Source organism: Melospiza melodia, chromosome 2 (assembly GCF_035770615.1).
Source record: "Melospiza melodia melodia isolate bMelMel2 chromosome 2, bMelMel2.pri, whole genome shotgun sequence".
Taxonomy (NCBI): Eukaryota; Metazoa; Chordata; class Aves; order Passeriformes; family Passerellidae; genus Melospiza; species Melospiza melodia.
The window spans coordinates 73,647,735-73,670,116 of record NC_086195.1 but is presented as its reverse complement, the minus strand read 5'-3'; the positions used below and the strand labels follow the sequence as shown (position 1 = coordinate 73,670,116).

Below are 22,382 nucleotides of genomic sequence, written 5' to 3'. Positions count from 1 at the left end.
GAGTGGGGAAAGTAAATCTTGGAAATTCATCTCATTTGACGTATTTTCTACCACACTCCTTTATTTAGAGGTACTTCACTAGACTTGTATATCATCATCCTGAACTATGTCAGCTGTTTTCATCTCCCACAAGCATGGTCTGATTTATGCAATAACTATGTAATAACACGTGACTATGAATATCTGGATGCTAAAACACTCTTTTCCTTAACTTGTCAGTACATCCAGAAAAACCCATCTCTCTTTCTCAGCTGACATGACAAGCCCAAGAACTGTATTAGACATGTGATTTGACTAACATCTCCCACTGAATGGCAAAAAAAAAAGGATCTAGATATTGTTCACATCTAATCTTTCTTCCTGCAGTGTTGTATTGCTGCTTGACCTCTGTCTTGTCAAACAGTGAATCAGAAACCAGTGATGTTACACTGTAAAAAAGTAGAAGGCTCCCAATGTACATTCAGTATCAGGCAAAGACTCTAACTCTATATTACATTTAAATTGCTTAGTGAGAGCATTCTCCTCTCACCAAAAGGGATGGGCCCCAAGCTAAACATGTAACATTGAAACACATCCACAGTGCATTTCATCAGTGTCACTGCCATGCCTGCAGTGTGGCCCGACTAATTACTCAAGGTCATCTGGGTAACTGCAGCACAATAAGGGTCAGAACAAGTTGAATTCATGGAGTACACCCAGCTCTACACCATGTCCATGGAAGGTTGACTCCAGAAAACTCAAGCCCAATTACAGCCTTACTGCAAAAGCAGCATTATCTAGCAACAGCAATTTAGTTCCATCTACCATGGGTTAACTCTCAAAGGGAATAGATGATTTGGGTCTTCTATGCAAAGTGACATTGAAAGATTACTTTGGATACTGATCACCATCTGAAGGCTGTGGAGCATAATAAAAATCAAAGATATATTGGTATCAAGTAGTTACATTGATTATCTTCAATTGTCACACTAGACAGAGAAAAAAGGAACCATGAATTTTCTTATTTCAGAGAAAATGCACACCATGAATTCAGAGGAGTCCATTTTTCAATAGGTCAGGGGAACTCAGGTCTTGAAGCAGCTGACCACTTCCTTGTGAAACACTACAGATAAAATCAACTGCAGATAAACTATGCTTTCCATTTTATACATGTGAGTACAATTTCAAATTGGTAACTTGCACCCAATTAGTGTGGGACTACATCCCAGCTGCTACTCTTAGAATCAGAAAGTCTCATGTATTTTGAGGCAACAGCACTACACTTTAAGGCATTTGAAGCAAGCAGAATTATCTTCTCTTATGTGTCGATATTCTTCTGTGCTGTCTCTACTTGTTTTCAGCAGAAAGCCTTGAAGCACAGGATTGCTTCTCAAGTGATCTCTTGAAATATTCAAGTAGTTTTATAATCACTTTTGCAGCCATTTCTCTAGGGTCTACTATCACTATCCAAGTTTGATGACTATGAAAAAATGCTCTTAAGAGAATGGTTGAATCTGTGCTCTGCTCTGAACTAGCACTGATCCCATTCATCTGGTAAAGAGTGCCAAAGTCAGACTGGACCTACAGTGAACTGTTTGAGCTGCTCAAACACCAGCAGTGAATGGTTTGAGCTGCTCAAACACCAGCAGAATCACCCCAATGCCTTTCCTCTCTGGGAAAGAGAACTGTTTCTTGACAGATAATCCGTGCGCACTACAGGAAACATTTAGGGCAGCTTGAAACCTTTAAAGTGGTGTGAAACTAAAACCAATTTTCTAAAGCAGATTCTTTCTGCTGGTTCACATGAGTGACCAAGGTCAGTTTTGCATTTTAGGAGATGATTCAGACCTTGGAAGGGATACAGCTCTTGCCTTTCAGTGTTTTGCTCTACAAAATGCTTACATTTCCCAGGTCAAGAATGAAACAATCTCCTTTGTTGAAGCTGGTCCAAGCCAGGGGGACTTCTGTGGCTCTTAGAACTCTCCTGCCCTTGATATGCAGCAGTCTCTGGGCACTCAGATCATTAGTAACAACATGATTAAATCCAGAGGCAACACCACCTGCCTGAATGAAACAAAACAAAGCGGTCAGCTTTACTTCAGCTTCATTTCTGCAAAGTTACTTTTTTCTTTGCTACACTTGAGGAGCTAGCAGAGGGAAAAAATAGCTTACGTAGTGAGAAGCAAGCCAAAGTAATGTACTGTTTAAGAGTGCTGACCACAGACCAGACAGACATCACTGCTGCTGAACTCTGAGGTGTGAACCTTTGGCCAAGGGAGCAGATATCACCCTTCTTCAAAGGATTTTCAGATAAATAGCAAAAGTGAAAGCATAGAATTTACAGCACTCTCCAGCCTCCTTCAGAGGATGAGATAATATTGAACCCCATTGTTAGGACAAAAGTCAAGGACTAAGGAAAAGCAGATAATATATGCAGCTCCTTGTGAAGTTTTTCTTGACTCTCAGAGGTCCAGGTGGTTTTAGTCCCTGGTTACATGTATATGGATGGATAATCCACAGCAGCTTGCAATTTTATGAAAGGAATATTTGCAGCTTAAGAGTCAACCTGGCAATGAGTAGCAAACTAGGGAAGTGAGAGCAAACTGTTGATTTACAATCTGTGAGTGTAAACATAAGCATAATCCTGTAAACTGGCTTGGATGTCTGCCTCTGTGAGGCAGCATTCTCCACTCTTCTGGGAGACCCACACCTTGTGTTGAAACAGAGAGTGGCTCTTGAAATTACAAAAAAAAAAAATTAAAATGTAAAAGTTAGGGTGCATCACTGCCAACCTTACTTATACAGAGTTAAAAGCTTGACTGTGTTAACTCACAAACCTTTACAATGAGGGGAAAAAGGCTGAATGAGCCATGGCTCCCAGAGCTTCTACTTCTCAGAAGATATATTACTTTATTCTTTAAAATAGGACATATATCACTTTCTTCTTTAAAAACTACACAGATGTTGATGCAAAAAAAAAAAAATTACTTTTCAGCTATTCAGCTTCTGGAAGTGACACAAGGACACTGATACTACACCTTTCCAAAAGCTAAAATTAAAAAAAAAATGGGAGATTGTTTTATCTACTTCAGAAAAAAAATGTAGTAGGGCTGCAAAAGCATCATTTTTAGATTCAAATGAAGTTCTGGTCTTTTCCATTCTATTAATATTTCTAACCTCTTGAGCAAACTGGGTTCTGCATTTGAACAAAAATATTTAGCCTGCAAGACAAATTATTTCTGTGAGATTTAACAACACCCAGACACAGAGTCCCTACTGTGAACTCTCTTAGACATATAAGTATGAAATTTTAGGACAGCTTTATTTTGGAAAAAACAATTGGGAAAGGTTTTCATATACCAGAAGAGGCACTGACAAACAAGCCGCTGCTTTCTGTATAAACACTGGATTCCTACAGTTTAAGATGGGTGCTTCAGATCTAAATCCACAAAGCTATTTTTAATAAATAATAGACTAGTTTTAAAATCTCCATTTACAAAGTAAAACATTTTATTTTTATGTAGGGAAAAATGTTACATACAATTTCAGAATGTATTTTGACAGACTCTTTACCTTGTATTTAATTCCTCCTTTGAAGTAACCCACTAAGTCAGTAGACTCATATCCTTGAATTTCTCTATTCTGAGCAGGCTTTCCTCCTAGATAATCATCCATTTGAACAGCAAAGATAGCTGCAGCTGTGCTTTCATCCTGGGTGCATTCTTTCCCTGAAATAACAGGAAATATGTAAATAAAACATTAACATAATTTTGAATTCTGTTGGAGAGATTATTTCTGCAACAACTAGATGCTGCCTTCAGCAGGCTGTACAAACCATATTTATGTGGAAGCAAAGCTGCTGAATCACAACCTTGTTCGCCACCAAGTAACATGATCTTCCAGACCATTTCTGGACTACTTGCGGAACTGGGTTCATAAGGGCAAAAAAATGGTAAAAAATAGTGAAGTTCACCTTCTCTTATAATCTTCAAACAAAAGAATAATTTAATTGAGCTTCACATGGCAAGCATCAGCTGTAATGATTTTTGGACTTTTATCTGAAGTTCAAAGAATGAAAGGTCATGTGAAAGGACTGTCTGGATGGTAAAATATATATTTATTCTAAGAACAATTCACCAAACCATAAAGCCAAAACAATTCAAAAGCAGTCCTCTTGTCACTACAATGCAAGCAAGATATTTGCCTGGTACAGCTGGGAGAAAGAAAAGCAGCTTTGGGGCTCAGATATTTGCTTCATGAGGTCACACTTTGTTTTGTACCTTACAGAGAGTAGCCTATTCCCAGGACTGTGGCAAAACAACCTCTTGACCTGATGTGCTGATGCCTGTACTTGCTGAATACAGGCTGTATATTAAACCAAAGATTTTAACATGTGCCCATACATTTTGGATTAACATTTTCAGCAGTTTTAATTGTTTCAAGAAAAGCGCAAATAGAACCAAGTCTAAAAAACCAGGCTTCTCAGTAACTACAGAAAAAGAAAGAAAAGGTCAGGCCTTCCATTTGGTTCCCAATCACTCCATGATAGAACTTGCTATGTTCCCATATGCTTTCTCAGAACTGGCTACCACCTTAAAGTTGGCGGTAAAGTTTTGGAGGTTTTAGGGGTGGTTTTTGTTCTTTTTCTAAATAGGGGTAATCATATCCATTAAGACTAGATCTTTCTAAATTACTACTTGCAATTACATAACAGGGTTCAGGGTTAAAGAAAAATGGTTTTTGAACAGAGTCAGAGATAAGAACTACTATCAGACTTGGCATCACAGCTGTTATGCAATAAAATACTCAGCAAAATCCAATTAAAATAAAAAATCAAGTGAGCATCAGTCCAAGCATAAGTTACTCAGGCTTGTAGGAAAACCAGATTTACCTTACAGTCTAAAGCACAAACAGCTATAAATAAGCCAAGGCATAAAGAGAAGAACAAGTTTCTACGAAACAGATCCTGGGTCACATGGACAGATCTTATGACTTCATCTCTGGGAACAAGGGTTACAAAATAGTTTAAAAGTACCATGCATGATTTTATTAAAGATACAAAGTGGGGTATAGCCAGTCTCACTTGCACAAGTACTTTCATACTGGCACAGCGCATGCTGATTCCATTAAGGATAGTTTCAAGTCCAGACAGCTCCGTTAGGATTAGTACAGCTACTAAGGCATCCTTCAAGTGCCAATAGAGACAACTGAGTCAGGATGTCTGAGCAATGTTAAAAGTGGATAAACCTGCAGCAAAACAGATGCACATTGATTGCTTGGCCATGCCAACAATGTTGATACACCCAGGTTAGCTGACTCAGAAATTATCCAACCTCAACAGCATCTCAGTGCCTGTGAGATACTTGGTGAAACAGTGGCTTCACCATAGGAAGCTTCAGCATGGCAGAATAACTGTGGGGTCACTTTACCCCACTGATGCCAGTCACAGCTGAAGACTGTCAGCGCACAATGAGGTCACCATCCCGTGGTCGAGACCTTCTTTTAACCCCTTGGGTGTGCCTAAGCAAGGAATTAGGAGCACCTTTTTCACTGTGTAATAGGAAAATTTGATGTTGGGGGTCTTTTTTGCAGGTCAGAATCTGTGCACACTCACAGCCACCATATGTGGCTGCCACAATAACATACCACAGGTGACAAGCAGGAGTAGAACTGCATCACCAAATTGCAAGGCGCTTGTAAGTACCTAAGACCAAAGTCTGCACTATTTCCCTTATCACAAGAATTCTTTCTTTCCATCCCAAAGTCTGGGTGGTAGTGGCTGCTGCAGCTGTCCAGAGACACTTATGGAAAGTCTTCAGAAAGACCCTATTGTAATCTTTCTCCCCACAGGAGGAAGCAAAGATTACAGTCTTTGCTTACAAGGGAAGAATTTGATGTACATATCAGCAGCGTGAATCAGTTAAAAATATCAACCTGATTCTACAGTTTTTGCCCTGAGTGTGACTGACCCTCCCAATACACCTTATTTGAGGTCCTGGTCTCCTGTTGTATTAACTGTGCAGCAGTGTTAGAGATTATTCCACCCACTGATGAAGTATCTGGTGAGCAGGAAAGGATTTGCCAGCACTGAGCCTCCCTGCTGCCACCTTGCCAGCTGCACAACAACAGTGGGTGCCCAGATCACCTGAAGCCATTTAGACTATCTAGGTAGCACCACATCAGTGCAACATGTGCATCAATGTGTACAAGTAAAGCTCTTCAGGCACCAGCAATGTAGTTTTAATTGCTGCAAATGTCAGTCGCTGTTTTACATTCCCAAGAGCTGCAAACAGCCCTTACATCACTCCCTGTGACGTGTCTACTATACCTTCACTAAAACATGATTAATTCCAGCTTCATTTACAAAGATCCACAAAACCGAACGCTGCTACTAATTAGCAGCACTGCTGACAGAAAAGTCTCTGCCAGAGATTCATTCACACTGCCATCTATGATTATACTCTTACCAGACACAGACACTAACATGCTTGCCAGCTGGAAAACTCCGAAGACATGCAAAATTCAACACTCAAACATTTATGCAGAAAAAATCCAAGCTTTATCTGCAATTATTTTTCAATGTACGCAAAAGTACAATGAGAACTGCAGAGAATCTTTATGTGCAGTCATTGAGACTATTGCCTACAAACACAAACTTGTTGGTGAAACAGGAAAAACATAGTAAGTTTCAGGCAGCTAAACGGCAATCACTGTGTCTGGATGACTCTGTTGCCAGATGGGGAAGTCACATGAAACTTCCAGGAGATGGGGAAGTCACGTAAAACAGAACTTCGATGTGAAGTGGGCTAGTCAAGGTGGAAGGCAAAAGACCAGTTCCAATCCCTGAAGGCTCTCAGACTGATATTAACAAGGCTTTAAAGAAAACCTGGTGTCTTTGCACTTGATCTCTGTATGATCAGAAAGCAAAGTTAATCGATCTGGAAAAGGCACACACAGACGCTAATCAGGGCAACAACACCACAGGGAGAGGGCCAAGAGGACATTTTTATCCAGATGGAAATAAAGGCAAGAAAACTACTCATATGAGTGAAGGCAGGATTTCACTCCAGAACCTCTGTGGGGTGCAGAAAATATTTGACTTTAACACTTCAGTACTTTCCCAAACAACCACCTCAAACTGAGCAAGCTTTCACCTTTCTGACACAACCCCCTATTCCACCCCTCAGTCCCTCAGCATCAGAGGGGATGATGCTCGGCACCACTGCGATCCTTGGTAGCAGCCCCACTTCTGCCTCCACCTCGAGAACCCCTCGGGGAAGCCTCATATCTTTCTAAGACTTGCTTTACGGATTCGCAAGATTCCTTTGCCCTTCCCGAAAGGAAATTTCATTTCTTTTCGGGAAGGGAAAAGGAACCTTGCAATTTCAATAGAGACCAATAGAGGAATCTTTGGTGCATGTCCTTGACCTTGATGGCATGCCATGCCATTTGATGGCTTTGACTAAGGGGAAGATTTTTTCTTTTTTTTTTTTTTTTTAATAAGTATCCATGCCATGTCCCTCATATCTTCCCCTCCAAGTTTTGTCTTCCTCCTTGACTGTTTCCCCTGCTTTTGCAACATCTGTGAGCTTAGTTTTGGCAAGTTTTGGTCCTTTGCAATGCCGCTCATTTCCTCACAGCCTATTTTTTGAAGCCACTAAAACTCCCGATTTCCTGGTTTCTTCAATTGCATTTCATTGGATCCTATCTCCTTTCCAGAGTGTTTGTAAGCCTTTCTTTTCAGATTCGCTAGATTACTTTTACTTTCCTTTCGGGAAGGGAAAAGGAATCTTGCGATTTCAATGGGGACCAATCAAGGAATCTTTGGTGCATATCCCTGCCCTTGGTGGCATGCCATGCCATTTGATGACTTTGACTTAGGGAAAGATTTTTTTGGGGTTTTTTTCTTTTTTTTTTAAGCCTCCATGACATGTGCCTCATATCTTCCCCTCCAAGTTATGTCTTCCTCCTTGACTGTTTCCCCTGCTTTTGCAACATCTGTGAGCTTACTTTTGGCATGTTTTGGTCCTTTGCAATGCAGCTCATTTCCTCACAGCCTATTTTTTGAAGACAATAAAAATCCAGATTTTCTGGGTTTTTTGAGTTTTTTTCAATTGCATTTCATTTGATCCTATCTCCTATCCTGAGTGTTAGTAAGCCTTTCTTTTCAGGTTCGCAAGATTCCTTTCCCTTCCTGAAAGGAAATGAAATGCAAAGGAATCTTGCGATTTCAGTGGAGGCCAATAGAGGAATCTTTGGTGCATGTCCCTGCCTGTGATGGTATGCCATGTCTTTTGATGACTTTGAATTAGGGAAAGATTGTTTTTTGGTTTAAGTATCCATGCCATGTCCCTCATATCTTCCCCTCCAAGTTTTGTCTTCCTCCTTAATCTCTGGTTTCATATCTGGAGATCTCCCTGGTTCAAAAATCTACTTTTCAATTAATTTTATTTATGCTGTGCAACTCCGTTTTCCCAGATATTAAAAAGCATATTTGCAAAGAATATAACATTATTCCTTGAATAAAATGACTGCAATTAAAGCACCAAGATTTTTCACCTTGAGACTCATCTAATTTCCCCATTCAGTGACTTTATATTTCTATTCAGGGATTATTATACCTTAGAGATCCAGAGTTTAGACAAGAGAATAGTAATAGAGAAGTTCTAACTGTAATGCTGATTTTCTACTGTTTGTTACTATTTCCTCACCCATAATACACACTTGTAGTTAATTTTCTGTTCCCTAGGACCACTTGTAGAAGTAAACTTCACTATGGTGATGAGATTTAAGCATGAAGTAAAGAAGCTGGATGAGTATCTAGTTTCAAGCTGTTAAACTGGCTGTTACAAGACTTCAGCAATATTGTTGAAGACTATGACAGGGATGATGGGAGGCTAGGATAAGCTTAGCTATGAAAGCTTTGTTCCATTGCATCAACTAGGCTTAAAAGAAGACCTGGTGATTTTGGAGTTTTTTTTGGAAAACTGAATATTTTTGGAAAAAATATGAAGTAGTTATCTCTGCCATTTCTGTTGACAGGTTGCCAAGACGTGTTTGGGGAATTGTGATGATTCAACATCTCATTTGAAGGCAGCAGGAACAGGGACAAGCTTTCAGGTATTCCCTTTCAGAACAATTGCTGGGTTTTACCAAAAGATCTTGTGAAATGCAGTTACTTGAAGTATACTTACACATTCTTCACCAAGTTCTGTCTCAAAACAGAAGACTACTTAGTTCAGACTTTGACTGCATCTGATTGCAGTTCATCTGTTCCAAATGTCTTCTGGCTGGTAACAATTTGCAAACTGTTAAATATTTTAAGAGCTGGTAGTCAAATGAATTAGTAGTCAAATTATTTAATTTGATAGTGTGATGTCTATAGCCCTGGAAGCAGGAGTAGGAGAGATTTCCAAAATAATTAAATATTAAATACATATATAATTGGTATATATATGTATATATAATATGCAGTGATATGAAGCTATATGCAGCATCAGACTTGTACAGTTTTGCACTGTGAAGGTTGTTAATTATGCTTTCTTTAATAAAGATCAGGACCCTTTTCTAAGGACAATTCCGTTGCCATGGAATTTTAACATACTTTTTTTTATTTCTGCTTATGCATATATGTATTCTATACACCATGTTTTTTACCTCTACAAAAGTTTCACAGCCCTCCATGGACTACACCTGAAGATAAAAAATCACCTGAAAAGAAGGAGAAAAAATACAAAGAATCAGTTAGTAAACCAGAAAAAAAACTCTAAATGCTACCAATCTACATTGAAAACTGCCAATCACTTCCATCCTCATGTTCTGTTAGCACAAAGGCATGAAATGTCCCAGGTTTCTAAAGCATGGATTTTTCACTATTTTATGAATGTCTGTAAATTAGTCTAGAACAGACCAATTAGTACCTTACAGCAATAATCCAAAATGGATGTTTGAAGAAATGCTTGTAATGCAGTCCAGTTTTTGAATTCTTGTTCTACCTTATCAGTAATTGTATACTATAAATTACCTTCTTTGTAAACAACAGTCATTCTCAAGTATATTTCTCAGATGGTTTTATTTCATGCAATTTTGTGGCAGATTAGGTTCTAATATTAAGGGGCAGTCAGTGTGTGTGGGGGGAAGATAGCTGTGTAACCATATTTGAAGTACAATCCTTAAGTGCAACTTTAAAAAGAGAAATGTGTGCGTGGGGGTCCATATATACTTAACTTTTAGTATTTCCATCTCAAATCTACTTACTTACACAATAAAATGTGTTTATTTTGTTCTTTTTTTCCTCATTGCTATCTTAACAAGTCCATTTCTGAGCACTGAAAAGCTGACAGAATTGGAGTTTAAGGGATGGAGATACAGAGCATCATTGCTTTGGGGATTCAAGGCAAAAAATTTGCAGGTAGTACTGAGTTACATTTTCCTAGCTTTGATGGCAGATGTGGGAAGTTTCATCCCCTATATTTGTGCTGATCTCAGCAGGATAAAATACACTTTAAAGGGTAAAGCCCTGTTTTTTCCACTACAGTTTGATCACTCCATCAGGGAGGATTGATGGGAGTAAGCTCTGTCACTCATGGATTCTTTCAGTTTCTCCTTAGTCACACACTCCATGACAAGAAAGCAGAGAGAAAAGGAGGAGAAGAGAGAATGTTTTGCTTGTTTGTGTGTATGTCATTATAGGTCAAATTTAAGAATTCATATGCCATATCTTTTTGAGATGCAAATCTTTCAAGAACAGTTGGACTAGGAAATTGCCTGATGCAATGCCATGCTATCCCTAGCAAGAAGTGTTTTAAGCATTTGTAACTTGTGAACTTCCACCTTTGTCTTAATGCACATCTCAGCACATTTTTTACTAGATTTAAAGTAATTATAATAATTTACTTTTTCTTGCTTTGTATCAGTTTAAAAGCAAATAGACAAATCTTTTATTTGACTTAGTGGTGCTCTGTCTTCAGTTTTAGCATTGAAGATTTTACCTCTCCTTCAACAGTCTCCTTCAATGCCTGCCTTTTCCTTGCTGGTATGAATAATCTTTCGCCCTGGCACTCTGTGTATGCTCCTCTACTCAAAGGTAAATTGTGGGATCTCAGCACCTCAGGATGGAGGTGCAGAGTGGCCAAGAACACCCTTGGGGGGCTCAGGAGTCCTGGAATGTTGCCAGAAGTGTCTGGTGGCAGGACTTTGATCCTACACAGGAGATGACACCTGTATAAGGACTGGGAGGATTTCACTGGGGTGCATGGTGAAGGGATAAGTTAATTAGAGTGTAGAACACAGGGTTTAGGATTTCTGTACAGGGGGGGTCTAAAGAAGTAAGATGGAGGAATTGGGGCGTGTCCTGTCCTTCTTCTTCTTCTTCTTGGCCTCCATCTTCTGTGGTGATGGTGGCACTTTGGGATTGGTCTTTACTAGAAGTGCGCCGGTTAATAAGGGTAGAAGGTATTGGGGAATAATTATAAATATTGTACACGTAACTTCGGGTATAAAGATAAGTGACCGCCCCGGGGGCTTGCAGTGTGCTCATGGCTGGCTTGTTGTGCAGACCTCTGTTGGGCTGAAAGAAAATCTTTTAGATAAACAATTAATAAACACCGAGACCGAGAAAAGATCAGAAGTCTCTCCTCGTCCTTTGAAGCGCCGGGCTGTCCAAGGCCACCCTGGGCCTTTCCAGGCCACCTAAACAGCCGAGAAACCGACAGTAAATAGTTGCAATTTCTCTGCCTTGAGAAAATACAATTTTAAAAAGAAAAAACCTCATGAGCTGACCAAATGATGACAACGTAGGGTTTAAGAATATCCATGTTAAGAATCAAAAGAAGTGAAATTGTGGCCACAAAATGAACCAGAAAAGAGATGTGGCTCTTTGCATCTCGTCCTAAATCTTGCTGAAGACATTCTGATGTCTTTCAGAATATTCAGTGAGCAAGAGACTTGTGAGCTTCTCATATCTACAGCTGACATTAATTTCCAGTGGTGCCAAAAGCAACATTTCTTTGCATATGACACGCCTTAACTGAAAAGGTCACTGAAACTCTGTTCTAGTCATCTGTCAAGAAAGGATCTCCACTGCACAGTGGTTGAAGCTCTCCAGCAGGACAAAAGCCTGAGAGCACAATGCTTCCTGTGGCATTAGAAAGAAGCCTTTGTCAATGGGATCCCCTTCATCGGGCAGCCTGTAGTAGATACCAACCACAAGGTTCCTTTGCTGCCTTGGGCACTGATTGTTACCTGCAGGCCTTTGCCTTGCTCATGGCTGTTCTTCAAAGACAGCTCCTCACATAGAATCCACTTCTTGATGTAGAGGGCAATCCTCCACCTCTCCTTCCTCTCCTTTTCTGCTGAGCAGGCTGTGGCTATCAGTGGTGACACTCCAGTCATGGGGTTCATCCCACCAAGTTCCAGCAATGCAGCAGATAACTTTCTAGCAGCAGAGTGGCTTCCAGCTCCTCCTGTTTGTTGCCCATGCTGCGTGTGTTGATTTGAAGGCACCTCGGCCTGCCTGTCAGCCATGTCACCCTTCCAGAGGAACACCCCTTTTCCTCCTTTGACATAATTTTATGGTGTTTTCCCTGTCAGCTTTTATTACCTTTCCTTTCCTGAAAAGCCAGCCCTAGAATTGCCTTGGCCTCTTACCTCTCCCTTGCACTTCATTGCCTTGCATGCCCATCTCCTGCCTTGACTTGCTTACAGCTTTTGACCCTGGCCTTGCTCAGCTTTGTCTGCCCTTCCTTTGCCTTGCCTTTCCCATCTGAACCTTGCATTTCCTTACTTACACCTCCACGTCCTTCCCTTGCCCTTCCCACCACTCCTCTTCTTGCTTTGCCATAGTCAATCACACTTCACCTTGGCTTTCCTGCCTCTTTTTTCCTGTCTTTGCCTTGCCTTGCTTTCTTCCATGACTCTCATTGCCTTGCCTACCCTTACCTTGCCCTGTTTTGCTTTTTTCTGTTTGGTAGACTGCACCTTGCACCAGAAACACCAAAGGGAAGTGCTTTCCTTCCCAAAGAGTGGAAATTATGTTCTCTGGCAAGAGCTCACCACCAACATTTAGATACTGCTAGCAATAAAGATCTCACAAATAAATAGACCCCACATGAAAGGTGGTAGGACAGAAAGTCTCCTGATATCAGCTCCCTGGGCAGCCTATAACCTCCACCTGAAACACTGGCATTGCATGCTTTCCTTCCCATGGAAAAAAACTTCCTGAACTTTTCAAAGGCCTGCCAAAAATTAGGTTTTGGCTTACAACAGTATATTCAAGGATTGCTCTCACACAAGAGAGAGAAGGACAGAAGTAAAGATGTGTGCCACTTCATATTCAAATACATGTTTGAAAATAAAAGTAATGTCAGTGAAATCTTTCCATCCTCGAACATTGTTGGAGAACAGTGACGAGACTTTTTCCACGTTGGATCTGCATATTTTGTGGTTTAAAAATACCATGATACATTTACTTCTTTGGTAAGTGCACCCTGTCATCTAGCAGAGCTATTGAAAGGCAGCTGTCCTGGTTTGGGGCACATTTTGGAGGAGACCTCTGAATTGGGGTCCCTCTAGAAAGCAAATCCAAGTGGCCCTTCCCCCAGCTGATTTGGGAAAAGATTTCCTTGGAGAAAAGTGGAAAAAACCTGTTTATTTAACAGGCAAAGCATTCACCAGCATGAATATTGAACAATATTAATCAATAAACCCTCCTGCAGGTCTGAAGAGGTGACAAGCTCCCCCTCGTGGGCCGTAGCTCGGCTCACTCTGTGACCAGTCACTCCAGGACAGTGGCATCAGGAAGGTAAAAGCCAACAAGTCCTGGCACCCTTAGTGTGGGATCAGTAAAGGGGGTGGTTGCTTTTCAGATCCTGCATTGGTGAGAGAGAAGAAATGTGGGTGTACATAAACCTGAGAGGAAAGTGAATAATGCTGTGTTATGTGAGCACATTAAGGACTGGGAAAGGAAGGAGATGCCTACATAAGTCATTTTGTTCCAGGATCTTGTTTGTGGGAGCACTTGCTGGATGGTTTAAATTTTAAATATCATTTCTACAAGATAGAATATGCTGCTGAGAAGAAAAGCACATAACACCAATGTGTGTGGTGCAGTTCAAGGGGAGTGAGGGAAAGGTGAAGCCAGCAACAGCTTTCTCCTCTTGCCCATTCTGTGTACACGGCTTTTGTGTGATATTTTAAATTTTGTAGCTAGCGTCTTCAAAAGTGAAATAAGTTGATATTACATACAACTGGAGAGGAATTCATACTGCCCCTTGATTATTGTGTGAATTAAGCATTTCAAATGGACAGTGAAGAGTTTATGCAAATTCCTTCTCAGTTCAGTAACTGCTGCCACCATTAAAAAAGTTCTAGAACAAAAAAGAGTGCTGGGCATCACTTTTTCCCCTACAGTCTTAAACTGCACAACACACATTGTTGCTATGCTTTTTACTTTCAGCTGTGTGCACTCTTATATTTTTTTTCTCTCTCTCTGAGCCCAGCCCTGTAATTTTAATCTGGCCAAAAACAGCGACAGGGACAAAACAGTTTTTGGGTTTAACATACATCAAAGAATATCAACAACAGCATGCTGCCAGGGTTTTGAGCTTTCCTCTCCTACCATGTGTCCTACCACATTCTTTCTAACACACAAAACAAATGACTCTGGCAGCTTTCCTGTAAACTGCACTACACACATACAAGTCTTCCTTGAGGGAATTTCAGAAAGATTAAAATCTTGTCAAAATTAGGTCAGGATTTAAAATATTAAAGCAATTAAAGATGACCTTGAATTCTTTTTTTACCTATGTGTTTGGCTCCTAAAGTTGCATGGGGCAAGATTTCTCCCAGACCAAAGCTGCCGCAACCAAGAACTCAGGCTGTCCTTGGAGTGCCAAAGGTCTCCTGCGAAATGACATCAAAACACTGGGGGGGTGAGATTTGTTTGATAGGGAAAAGGGCCGGCATTCATGTCCAGGAGCATGTGGCCCTGAGTGGGCTGTCACCTCCTGAAATTCCCAACGGTGCAGGATTTCTCCCAGACTGAACATGCCACCATGTACAACTCAGGCAGCCCTGGGAGTGCCAAATGTCTCCTGCAAACTGACATCAAAAAACTGGGGGTGAGTCTTGTTTCCTATAGAAAAGGGCCAGTGTTCGTGTCCAGGGACTTGCAGCCCACCCAGGGGCTGTGACCATGAGCGGCCTTCTGCCTCCTAAAATTATGAATGGTGCAGGATGTCTCCTAGACCAAACCCAACACGTGCCAGCTACTGTGAAGAAAGAAACTGAATCCCAGTCCAAGCCAGGGCAGTGGGAGCACGATGAGTGCTCCTTGCAAATCCCGATTTATTTAGAGCAGAGGCACAGCAGAAGTCAGAGAGCTGCTAACAAGAAACTCTTCCTGCCCTCCACAGCCAGTTCAGGAGAGCTCCCCACAGACAGAGGAACGTCAACTCCCTTTGTCTCTGGAGGATCTCTCTTCTCAGGCACACAGTAGTGGGGGCTTCCAGCTGGGAACCAACGTCCCGGGAGCCGTGGGCTGGATGCTGCTGGCACCAGCGCCCTTCCAGGTGCAGCCCTGGCACCAGGGAACGATACCTTGCCACAGGCTGAGCTCCCGTTCTCCCTGCCAGCAGTTTTCTCTGGCCATGTGTGACGGTGTTCACAGGGGTCTTAGGATGAGGGAAGAGATGAGGATCTGACTCCATGTTTCAGAAGGCATGATATATTATTTTATGATATATATTATATTAAAACTAAACTAAAAGAACAGAAGAAAGGATCTCATCAGAAGGCTAGGTAAGAATAGAAAAAGAAATAATGATAACAAATGCTTGTGTCTTGGACAAAGAGTCTGAGCCAGCTGGCAGTGATTGGCCATTAATTAGCAAGAGCCACCTGAGACCAATGACAGATGCACCTGTTGCATCCCACAGCAGCAGATAATTATTGTTCACATTTTGTTCCTGACGCCACTCAGTTTTGCAGGATAAAAAAATCCCAAGGGAAGCATCTTTCATAAATAATCATGGCTACAGCCACGAGCTGGTTCTGCTGCCCTCAGGAGCGGGCTGGGCTCTGAGGGCACAGAGGAGCTGAGCGCTGCCCTGAGGCAGGGCTGTGATGTCCCCGGGCTGTGATGTCCAAGGGCTGTGATGTCCCCGGGCAGTGCCGGCCGCAGCACTGTGACATCACTGCGCTGCCGCGGGATAAGCCGGGCCAGCACCCGCGGCCGCCAGTGCAGTCGCGATGGGTCGTGCCGGAGCCACGAGTGACGGCGTCGTCCTGGGGACTGTGCTTGTCCTGCTGCTGGCCGCTGGGGCTGTCTGGTGGGCCCTTGGCCACCGGCACCCACCGGGCCGGCGGGCGCGGACGGCAAAGAGGAGCGAGCGCCCCGGGGTCCGGCCCCGAGGCTCACGGAGGAACCGAGGAGCCCCTGTGGCTCCCAGGGCCCCCAGGCCTCGGGCGACTCGGCGCAAGCGGCCACGTGCTCCCGCCAGCCCCCTGGGCAGGCCCTGCAGCTGCGGCCCCTGCGTGGCTCTGGCCCAGGAGCTGCAGGAGCTGATGCGGCTGCTCTGGCATCCCAGAGGGACACGTGCGCCGCTCTACTCGGGGATGTGGCAGGCGCTGTGGAAACAACTGGAGGAGCTGGTGAAGCGAGGCCACCTGCCCTGCTGTGGCCCCTCCAGCTCCTCCCGAAGCCTCCATCCCTTCAAGAGGCTGCTCCCAGCAAGATTCTCCATCGCTGGGAGAGCCTCAAGGCCTGCAAGGATGGCACAGCAGGGGAGAGCCATCCGTGCAGGAACATCAGGCTGTCAGAGACCCTGCATCCTGCCAGGAGCCTCTGCTATTTCTGACAGCCTCCATCCCTCGCAGAGGCTCACTGAGACCTGTCAGCCTGCAGAAGATGCAGGGCCCGTGGACAGGTCTCCCAGCTCCCTTGGACGCACGGGCTTCAACAACGCGGGCGCACCCCTGACCCCTGACGTGGCCAGGGAAAGCCCAGAAGTCCAAACGGGAGCCCAGCCCGATCCAGGGGAGCCTTCTTGGGAGAAGCTGGCCAAGCAGCAAGCGTCCTGGAGCCAGCAGTGGTCATCCCACAGCTGCCAGGACGCTGTGCCGCTTGTGCCAGCTGGAGAAAGCCCGAGCCTGGTGGTGGAGACCAGCCTGGATACATCAAGGAGGCTCCTCCATCTCCAGGAAGCTGTCCCAAGACAGCCCTCGACTGCCACGAAGGGCTCTCCAATAGCAGGTGAGATCTCCTGAAGAGCTGTCTGAGGCTGCCCCGGGGCTCTTGAAGGGCACGGCCAGGCCAGGCCAGGGCCCCTGGGAGCAGCCCAGGGGTCACTGGCTCTTTCCTGTGCCTCTGATGGCACGGCTTCAGAAAGCCCTGCTTGCTTTGCAGCTGCTCCTGGCACCCCCCTGGGTGAAGAAGCCTCGGGCTGCAGCCCCGGCCATGGTCAATGGCAGAGTCCAGCCCACGAGGCCGGGGCCAGTGACGGTGCCGCCGTGCCCCGCTGCCCCGGGGCTCCTGCAGCCGCCTGTGCGCGCTGCCCAGGCCCGGCTCTGCCGCTCGCCAGCCCGGCGGCTGCGGAGCAGGGGCCGCTGCCCGGCGCGCAGCAGGGAGCAGGTGAGAGCGGAGCGGCCCGCGGGGCCCGGCCCGCTGCACTCGCGGGCACTGGGGTGTTCCTGGGCGCAGGGCTGATGGCTGCTCTCGGCCTTTTGCAGGGCAAAGGAAGGAGCTGCAGGAGCTGTACCAGCTGGGCCCGCAGCTGGGCAGCGGTGGCTTTGGCACCGTTTTCTCGGGCATCCGCCTCTCCGACGGGAGACCGGTGAGTGGCCGCGACGGCCGGGCGTGGGACGAGGGGAAGCGCTGGGGAGGGGCAGGGCCGGAGCTCAGCCCTCCTCTCTCCATGGCTTGCAGGTGGCCATCAAACGCGTGTCCCGGGAGAGCGTCCTGCAGTGGGACGAGCTGGTGAGGGAGCGGGGCCGGCGGGACAGAGCGGGCCGGGTCAGGCAGGGAGAATCCCGGGGCGCCGACTGCCAGCGGGAGGCGGGGACAGCGGGCGCGGGCTCAGCGTGCAAGCCGCAGCATGGCGGGCCCGGCCGTGCCAAACAGCGGCGGCGGGGCCGGGCAGGGGCACCCCCCAAGCATCCCCTAGGCGGGGGGAAGCCCCAGCACCGGGGAGGCTGCGCAAGGGGGCACGGGGGCATCCCAGGCAGGGCGCAGCGCAGCAGCCCCGGGGCAGCATCAGGCCTGCCACAGGCACTGATTTTCTCCTCCTCGCAGCCCGACGGCACCCGCGTGCCCATGGAGGTCGTGCTGATGGAGAAGGTGGGCTCCAGCTGCTACAACATCATCCAGCTCCTCGACTGGTTCGAGCTGCCTGACAGCTTCGTGCTGGTGCTGGAGCGTCCGGAGGCATGGCAGGATCTCCTGCAGCTCCTGCTGGAGCAGGAGTTCCTGTGCGAGGAGATGGCGCGCTGGCTTTTCGTCCAGGTGCTGGAGGCCGTGCGGCACTGCACCGCCTGCGGCGTCCTGCACCGGGACATCAAGCCGGCGAACCTCCTCGTGGACCCGGAGAGCGGCGACCTGAAGCTCATCGACTTCGGTTGCGGCACCTTCCTCCAGGAGCGGGCCTACACGCGCTTTGCCGGTGAGCCCATGGCCCGGGCCCCGCTCCCGGTGCCAGGCACTGCAGGGCCCCACTCCCTCCTGGGCTGTGGGCTGTGGCCTTCAGCCAGCTGCCCTTTGGCCCAGGGCAGACGCAGTGCCCCGGGACCCGGCTGCCGGCCCTGCCGGCAGCAGGGGGGGCGGCAAAAGCCAGCTCCGGGCCTCCCGGCTCGGCAGGCCCGCAAGGGCTCGAGACGCTCCACGGGCCTTCTTTGCCTGGCACAATGTTCCTTGGCTTTGGCCAGCTGGCTGGGGGACGCGGGGTGGCCTCGGGGGGGAAGCTGTGGCCGCGGGTGCAGCCCCTGCCTCAGCCAGGAGCCTGGCGCTGGGCTCTGGAAGGCAGCAGCCCGTGCCTGGACAGCGCCGCCCGTCTCCCCTAGGAACGCACGCCTACAGCCCGCCCGAGTGGGTCTGCCTTGGCTGCTACGACGGCCATGAAGCCACCGTTTGGTCCCTGGGCGTGCTGCTGTACGTCATGGTCTGCGGGAGACTCCCCTTTGAGGACGACCATGCCATCCTGCTGGGGCAGCCCTTCTTCTGGCAGCAGGTCTCTCCAGGTTGGTCTCCGGCCCCAAGCAGCCGGCTATGGCAGCCGGCGGCGCGCAGCCCGGCGCGGCCCTCACCCAGATCCGTGCACCGTCCGTCTGCCCCCAGGGCCGGCCGCAGGAGGTGGCCCGTGCCCACGGGGTCAGCGTGGCCCGCGTGGCCGAAGGAGGCGGCCGTGTCCCGCCGTGCCGCTCTCTGCCCGCGGGGCACGGTCGCTCGGGAGGCCGGCGCAGCCCCGAGCACACGCAGTGCGGCCGGGGCCCCGCGGGTGCCGGGGGCAGCTGGGCAGGAGCCTTCTGCCAGTGACGGGCGCTGTCTGTGCCTTCTCTCCGCAGAGTGCCAGCATCTGATCCGCTGGTGCTTGACCAAGCACCCCGCTTACAGGCCACAGCTGGAGGAGATCTTGCGCCACCCTTGGGTGCAGGGCAGGCGCTTTTGACACCTTGCTGGAGCCCCTGCTGCGCCCACGTACAGAATCCCACACAGGACTGAGGACCCGAGAAATAAAACAACAACAAACCCATTGCAGCTAGTCAAGTCTGGTCCTTGTCAGCAACTTCAGCTAAAGAAACCTCTTGGGAAAAGGGGAGATCTGAGTGCTCCCCTCAGCCTTTGTCAAGCTTTCCATGCCTTTCCTCCAGGATGCTCCTTTTGTGTCTCCAAGCGCAGGCTGTAGTGCGGGTAGGAGGGGCTTGACACAGCCAAGAAATGCAACAGTGAAACAACAGCTGCCCTTTGAAAGTGACAGGGCCTTCTTGGTGTGTCTCCTGAAGTGACACACTGTCTCTGTGTGCATTGCAAGGGCCGGCTGGTGTCAGGGACAGAGACGTCTCCTCTCCAAAGCTCTGTGAAGAACCAGAAGCAGCAGAACGTCATTTCAGGTTGAGCCCTGATGAACTCTTCCTCTTTCTTTCCCTCTCATCGGCAGCAGGCAAATGCGCACCAGGCCTCGTGGCTCATGCCAGAGCCTTCTTCCTCCCCAGGAAGCCTCCTCCCAGTAAGGGAGGAGCCCCCACAGCCCAGGACTCTCCAGCTCAGCCCCCCTTGAGCCAGGCCGCCGTCTGAGCCCCATGTGCCCTGGGCCAAGCGGGGATTGGGAGCCCTCTTGGCCACAGCTGCCACAAATGAATGGAGGCTCAAACCTCTGACAAGAGGAAAAGGGCCAGCAAAGCCTCAGCTCGAAGCATGAAGAGAGCAGACTTCAGGCTGCTCAGGGAACTGCTAAGCAAGGTCCCTGGGGAAAATGGTTTTGAAGGTGCTGGGGTCCATCAGTGCTGGTCGCTTTGGTAACATCACCTCCTAAGGGCACAGAGCAGGTGATGCCCAAATGTCAGAAGCCGAGCAGGTGAGGCATGAGACTGGCTTGCCTGGACAGGCATCGTCTCTGGGAAAGGGGATGGAAAAGGAAGCTTTGTGCCCTGTGAATCCAGGTCAGGAGAAGAATACACAGATGCCTCTAACCAGTGCAGGGAGAAATTTGGTGTTGTGAAAGCTCAGCGGCAGATGAAGGTGGCCGGAAATGCAGGGCACGATAAAAAGAGTGGTTTTAAATACATTAATGGAGAAAAAACCCCATTGTAGAAATAACCTTGAAATAAATGTTCCCTTCCAGAATATGGATGGTCACCTCCCAATCAAGGACACAGACGTGGCAAAGGAATTTAGGGTGCGTTTGTTGCCTCTGTCTTTGACGTTCATCCCTCCCTTCCCAGTGGGAAACATTGCACTGGTGTACCAAGGGACACTGCAAAGTCCTTGAAGAGGGCAAGCCCTGCTCAGCAGAAAGCAAAGCACCTCTGTTTGGAGCACAGCATTCCTTTCCATCCAAACCCAACACGTGCCAGCTACTGTGAAGAAAGAAACTGAATCCCAGTCCAAGCTAGAGCAGTGGGAGCACAATGAGCGTTCCTTGCAAATCCCGATTTATTTAGAGCAGAGGCACAGCAGAAGTCAGTGAACTGCTAACAAGAGACTCTTCCTGCCCTCCACAGCCAGTTCAGGAGAGCTCCCCAGAGACAGAAGAACGTCAACTCCCTTTGTCTCTGGAGGATCTCTCTTCTCAGGCACACAGTAGTGGGGGCTTCCAGCTGGGAACCAACGTCCCGGGAGCCGTGGGCTGGATGCTGCTGGCACCAGCGCCCTTCCAGGTGCAGCCCTGGCACCAGGGAACGATGCCTTGCCACAGGCTGAGCTCCCGTTCTCCCTGCCAGCAGCTTTCTCTGGCCACATCCATCTCCAGCCACGAGCCGGTTCTGCTGCCCTCGGGAGCGGGCTGGGCTCTGAGGGCACAGAGGGGCTGAGCTCCTGAGGCAGGGCTGTGATGTCCCCGGGCTGTGATGTCCAAGGGCTGTGATGTCCCCGGCAGTGCCGGCCGCAGCACTGTGACATCACTGCGCTGCCGCTGGATAAGCCGGGCCAGCACCCGCGGCCGCCAGTGCAGTCGCGATGGGTCGTGCCGGAGCCACGAGTGACGGCGTCGTCCTGGGGACTGTGCTTGTCCTGCTGCTGGCCGCTGGGGCTGTCTGGTGGGCCCTTGGCCACCGGCACCCACCGGGCCGGCGGGCGCGGACGGCAAAGAGGAGCGAGCGCCCCGGGGTCCGGCCCCGAGGCTCACGGAGGAACCGAGGAGCCCCTGTGGCTCCCAGGGCCCCCAGGCCTCGGGCGACTCGGCGCAAGCGGCCACGTGCTCCCGCCAGCCCCCTGGGCAGGCCCTGCAGCTGCGCGGCCCCTGCGTGGCTCTGGCCCAGGAGCTGCAGGAGCTGATGCGGCTGCTCTGGCATCCCAGAGGGACACGTGCGCCGCTCTACTCGGGGATGTGGCAGGCGCTGTGGAAACAACTGGAGGAGCTGGTGAAGCGAGGCCACCTGCCCTGCTGTGGCCCCTCCAGCTCCTCCCGAAGCCTCCATCCCTTCAAGAGGCTGCTCCCAGCAAGATTCTCCATCGCTGGGAGAGCCTCAAGGCCTGCAAGGATGGCACAGCAGGGGAGAGCCATCCGTGCAGGAACATCAGGCTGTCAGAGACCCTGCATCCTGCCAGGAGCCTCTGCTATCTCTGACAGCCTCCATCCCCCGCAGAGGCTCACTGAGACCTGTCAGCCTGCAGAAGATGCAGGGCCCGTGGACAGGTCTCCCAGCTCCCTTGGACGCACGGGCTTCAACAACGCGGGCGCACCCCTGACCCCTGA

General features: G+C 48.0%; 1 protein-coding gene across 1 annotated transcript; it reads left to right on the top strand.

Moving 5' to 3' along the window:
* The first annotated feature begins 17,879 nt into the window (after positions 1-17,879).
* LOC134415159 (serine/threonine-protein kinase pim-1-like) lies at positions 17,880-20,232 on the top strand. Its single transcript, XM_063150460.1, has 4 exons — positions 17,880-17,953; positions 18,269-18,635; positions 19,033-19,209; positions 19,534-20,232. The coding sequence occupies exons 2-4, from the start codon at positions 18,290-18,292 to the stop codon at positions 19,635-19,637; spliced, it is 627 nt and encodes a 208-aa protein (XP_063006530.1). The 5' UTR covers positions 17,880-17,953; positions 18,269-18,289; the 3' UTR covers positions 19,638-20,232.
* The last annotated feature ends 2,150 nt before the right edge of the window (positions 20,233-22,382 follow it).